We start from the raw sequence: 5,532 nt of genomic DNA, 5'->3' as shown, positions 1-5,532 counted from the left end.
ATACTTATTGAAAGATGAGGATCCTCCGTTCTGCATCCCTTGTGATGAAATAATCACGGTCAAGCATGTCTTGCTTGACTGTGTTGAATATTCCATCACAAGGGATAATTATTTCAAATCACGAACTATGAAGGACCCTTTTAGCAACATCGGTTCTCATTTAATTATTGCATTTTTAAAAGAATTAGATTTGTTGAGTGACTTGTAAACCGATACGTATTTTATGATTGGAAGTTAAATTAGTAACTGAGATCGTCAGTGGCTGTATCCTCGAAGGGGGTTGAAGTATTGTACAATTATTGTCCTCCCGAGAGGGTACGTAAGTCCCAAAACATTTGAAGTCAAATTTAATCTTCCTTCTTTCTAGTCGTAGTATTTCTGTCATTTTAATTTGTGGCTAAGCTTGCATACAGTCGCCAGCAACTGAGGGGATGGTGTAAATCCAGCTAGGGACCATGCAGGTAGCAGAAGTACCGTGTTCCCATGGCCTCTAGTATGGTGATCTACCTTCAGTTGTTGGCGATCTATAGCTTGTTTTTATATTGTACTGTCCAAGGAGTGATACTATTATTTTTTAAGTTTCCACACTAGTTTTAAATACTAACTGTGATAGTCTAGTGTTTTTTCTGTCTTTTGTCGACAGGTTCTTCATAATATGCATATATATTTCGTTTTTATGTCACGTATGTTCTCGTCACGATACTCACTCAATCACTCACTCACTTCCACTGTTTTTAATCGTATATGTGTATTTTTAATTTGTGGCTAGATGTGCCTCAAACATACATTCTATAAAGAAGAAAACAGAAAGAAACATCAAACGAGTGGCTCGATTAACTTTGCGACAACGAGAACGGGTAATCGGAATGATCAAAATACCCACGTTGCCAACACGTCATCATTACCAGGCTCGTTGAGAGATACCGTCCGTCAGACGAGAGACTGATCTCAGACAGGACATTATCAAGGCAGTCCTCGAGTCACCACGCCTCAGGAGAAACGGTATTTGCACCCGCTACATCTTGGATGGCGTCATCGACGGTGGATGGCTAAGGTCACCATGTTAGCCAATGAATAGTAGCCCGACGACGGATGGAATCCGGGCTTACAGACCTTTCCGGGAACAGCAGTTGACAGTCGAACATCGTCGTCGGAGACTTAGATGAGCCCGGATGTTTCTACGTTGACAGCGTGAGTGACAGAGGGTAAATAATCTCAGATGAAAGCCAATTCGCTATGTTCATTTTGTTTTCTTGATCTGTCTTTTGTGGTTATTTTACAACAGGGTTTTTAATCTATAGTGAAGTTTCTTTAGCCCGTCAGTATATCTTTGACGAAAATCTCAATTTCTCCAGTCTCTCTACCAGCGTGTTGTTCTTTCTGTGAACCAGGAAGACCCGTACATACACACGTACCTTCATTTTACCATATTTATTACCAAACAACATGTATACAAGCTAGGATAAAAAAGTTACAGAGAATCTTACTGTCACGTTTAAAAATAATAAGTTATATCTTTTTTCTTATCAAGTCATTCAGAACAGGAATGCCACGGTGAAACATTTTTACATGCGGGTAGAGGAAAACACTACATGCGAACGGGTACAATAGAGAAAAACACGCGAAATAGTAGATGTGTGACATAATCTCAGAGCGTCACATCTAACGCTTTTCTATCTGTTGAGCAACTAATTTGTGTGTGACGGTGCAAACTTCCCCGTAATAGCCGAATAAGGAATTTATCAAATTATCTTTCCTCACTGCATGTCAAGTGCTGATGACTTCAAGAGCTGGTAGCCACACCGGTAGTAGTTCGTCTGGCACACATTCCTTCACTGTGCGCATCTTGCTCAACGTGTATAGACTCATCATCTCATGGAGACGTTGGAATTATGGGTATAAATATATGTTTTCTTTCTAAATAATTAGGGATCGGTCTTAGCCTTGCTCCTCGAAAAGGTGCTGAATGCGGTGTAAAACAACAATCATACAACAGAAAATCTAAATATAAGTACGAAACAATAATAAGGACAAAAGAAATGCGTTATACGTGGGTAGAGTGTGCGCATCTGCGCTGTCAGTTCCCGGAGACTGTCGATACCGCTGTTTGCATGGATGACGCTGGACTCTCCGATCTCCGGGCTACGAGGGAATTGCAGCCCAGTATCTGGCCCAGTCGGTGTCGGAAGGCCTGGCTGCACATCACATACATGAAGAAGTTGATGGAGTAGTTGATCTGTTCCATCACCTGCAACAAGCCAGTCATCATTGAGGCAGTTTCTATGCTGACAGTGTCCACAAATCATCAAACATTTCAAGGAAATGCTAGAGTAGTATAATGCCTCTACGTTATAAGTACTAAGTAGGAAAGGCCTTTACATTTTCAGTACTAATCAGCATAATGCCTCTTCATTATCAGTACTAATCAGGATAATGCATCTACATTATAAGTACTAATCAGTATAATGCCTCTACGTTATCAGTACTAATCAGCATAATGCCTCTACGTTATCAGTACTAAGCAGTATAATGCATCTTCCTTATCAATACTTATCAGCATAATGCATCTACGTTATCAGTACTAATCAGCATAATGCCTCTACGTTGTCAGTACTAATCAGCATAATGCCTCTATGTTATCAGTACTAATCAGCATAATGCCTCTACGTTATCAGTACTAATCAGCATAATGCCTCTATGTTATCAGTACTAATCAGCATAATGCCTCTACGTTATCAGTACTAATCAGCATAATGCCTCTACGTTATCAGTACTAAGCAGTATAATGCATCTTCATTATCAATACTTATCAGCATAATGCCTCTACATTATCAGTACTAATCAGCATAATGCCTCTACGTTATCAGTACTAATCAGCATAATGCCTCTACGTTATCAGTACTAAGCAGTATAATGCATCTTCATTATCAATACTTATCAGCATAATGCCTCTACATTATCAGTACTAATCAGCATAATGCCTCTACGTTATCAGTACTAATCAGCATAATGCCTCTACATTATCAGTACTAATCAGCATAATGCCTCTACGTTATCAGTACTAAACAGTATAATGCATCTTCATTATCAATACTAATCAGCACAATACATTTACATTATCAGTACTAACTAGTATAATGCCTCTACGTTATAGGTCCTAAATAGGAAAGGCCTTTACATTATCAGTACTAAGCAGTATAATGCCTCTATATCATAAGTACGAAGTAGCATAATGCCTCTACATTGAACAGAAACAGCAACATACAAGTGATAAAACAAAGGATCCGAGGATTATTTGCTATTTTAAACCTAGAATTACACAGCCACAATGTGTTAGGTTTGTCTGTCTTCATTAACCCTTCGGATAATGTAAGAGACATCTGTGAGAATCGTATTGTTTTGAAACAATGGGATAATAATCGTAAAATATTCGTCTCCGTCTTACAGCACACACAGACGTTCTCTGTAGAAATGTGTAATATCGCTATTCTATGAAACCGAAAACAAACATATGATAACATTTCAAGTCGGATAATTTATGGGATATACAAATGAGTAGCCGGTGGATTATTTACATTCACATTTGACAGAAAAGCCCAAAGTGGTGTAGGTTTTACAGAAACCACATAGACATTCTTCTGGCAAATCCATATCAGGACGAATCTCTTTTCGAACCGACAGTCGTCGGTTTTCTGTACTTCTGTCAGAGTACTTGACTAATATTATGCATTCCGAAAGAAAAGAAATATGTGAGAAATTATAATGTTCTCCGCACATCTTAAAATAGTATGGACTATTGTATTTTATGGTAATATATAAAGATATATAAATGATATAGTCGACTCTGTTTAAGGCACAGTTTCTATATAGGGAGTGGTGGTGGGAAAGGCTAGCGGTTAAAGCGTTCGCTCGTCATGCCGAAGGCCCATGTTCGGTTCCCCATATGGGTACAAAGTGTAAAACCTGCTTTTCGTGTCCTCCGCCGTGATATTGTTGTAATATTCCTTAAAGCTTCGAAAAGCCAAACTGTCTCACTCGCTCATTCACTGTGTAGGGCGAAATATCCTTTCCCGTTTCGCAACACCTGGTGTCAGCACTGTTTGCTTTATGAATATGGAAAGGGTTTTGTCGCTCCTATTCAAACATATAGGCAGGATGGAGTGACCCCATTTAGAAGTCCAAATTTCTAATTGCCTATTAAAACGTACCTGCAGTGTTTCCCGAACCACAACCATCTTGAAATCTTTGCTCTCGAAGAAGTTTACACCGAGCGTAAAAGCGATATTGTGAGCGATGGAAATGGGTGTGACGAGGATGAAGAAAGCGAAGGTTACCCCCAACAACATGGCGGTGGTCTTGTTGGTCTCGTCCTCCTTAGTGTCCTGCTTGCTGGACATCTTCTTCCTCAGTCGAGAATGTCTTGCTAGCTGGAAACAGATGGCTGGCGTCAGGACAAGTAAGATGGCGCTTGGGACCAGCGAGTAGATGAACGTACCGAGGATGAGGAACGCTCTAGCCATGGCGGCAGTCTCTGAAGTGGCGTAGTTGGGCACACAGATCCCGTTTACAATTTTAGTGGAGAACGTCCAGAATCCGTTGTAAAAGAAAAGGCCAGTATACACCCCCGCTATGCCAATCAGTGCATTTCGTCTCGTGCAGATTAATTTGGTTTTCAGGGGAAACAGGACAGCAACAAACCTTTCAAAACAGACAAAAACTATGAACCAGGAGGAGGACATCTTGCTGGATTTGTGCATGATGAAAAAGAAGGCACATCCTTCGGGGGACAAGGCTCTGACGTCATAGCCAACCCAAACTCTGAAGAACATCTTGTTGAAGGGAATTATGCAAGAGAAGCAAGTGTCAGATAACGCCATGGCAATAAGAATTAGACTGCTAGTCATCGATCTGAACTTTTTCCCAAGCATCACTGCTATTGTGAGACTGTTCCCACATACACTCAGTATAAAGAAGGTGGGAACTGTTATGAGACCAACATAGTCTGATTCGGTGACAGTGTTCCCGCCGCCTCCATGGCCATCGGTACCATTTAACGGGTCTCTGTCGCATGTTATGTTGTCAGCGTCGCCAACCTCAACCCTGATATCACCCTTCAGACAGATCCATGTAGGTTTCATGTGTGTGGAGTTGGCTGTGCTATTCCGAATCGGAGATGAACTGTTGTCTGCAAGTTCAACTTGTACAATGCACAGGAGGAAGACGATCCAAAAACAGAAGGCCATATCTGTAAACATTACAAGAATGTTGTAAACAGGCAACATTTATCATGAAATTGAGACTATACCACGGTAGAAGTGTACGCTGTAAGTGAAATACTCACACGTGCGGAAAATTAAATGTCTGAAGAAGATTTGAATTTTTCATGCTGTTTGTGCGGGTATAAATAAGCCAAACAGGGAGTGAGTGAGTTTTTAGTTTTACGCCGCACTCGGCAATATTCCAGCTATATAGTGGCGGTCTGTAAATAGTCGAGTCTGGACCAGACAATCCGATGATTAACAGCATGAACAT

General features: G+C 40.5%; 1 protein-coding gene across 1 annotated transcript; it reads right to left on the bottom strand.

Moving 5' to 3' along the window:
- Window positions 1-2,077: 2,077 nt before the first annotated feature.
- On the bottom strand, window positions 2,078-5,243 carry LOC137277270 (galanin-like G-protein coupled receptor npr-9). The gene is made up of 2 exons (XM_067808929.1): window positions 4,209-5,243; window positions 2,078-2,248 (listed from the first exon to the last, which is right to left on the bottom strand). The coding sequence occupies exons 1-2, from the start codon at window positions 5,241-5,243 to the stop codon at window positions 2,078-2,080; spliced, it is 1,206 nt and encodes a 401-aa protein (XP_067665030.1).
- Window positions 5,244-5,532: the final 289 nt, after the last annotated feature.

The sequence above is a fragment of the Haliotis asinina genome, chromosome 3 (assembly GCF_037392515.1).
Source record: "Haliotis asinina isolate JCU_RB_2024 chromosome 3, JCU_Hal_asi_v2, whole genome shotgun sequence".
Classification (NCBI taxonomy): Eukaryota; Metazoa; Mollusca; class Gastropoda; order Lepetellida; family Haliotidae; genus Haliotis; species Haliotis asinina.
Note: the sequence above shows the minus strand (reverse complement) of the source record. Positions and strands in the feature narration are given on the sequence as shown.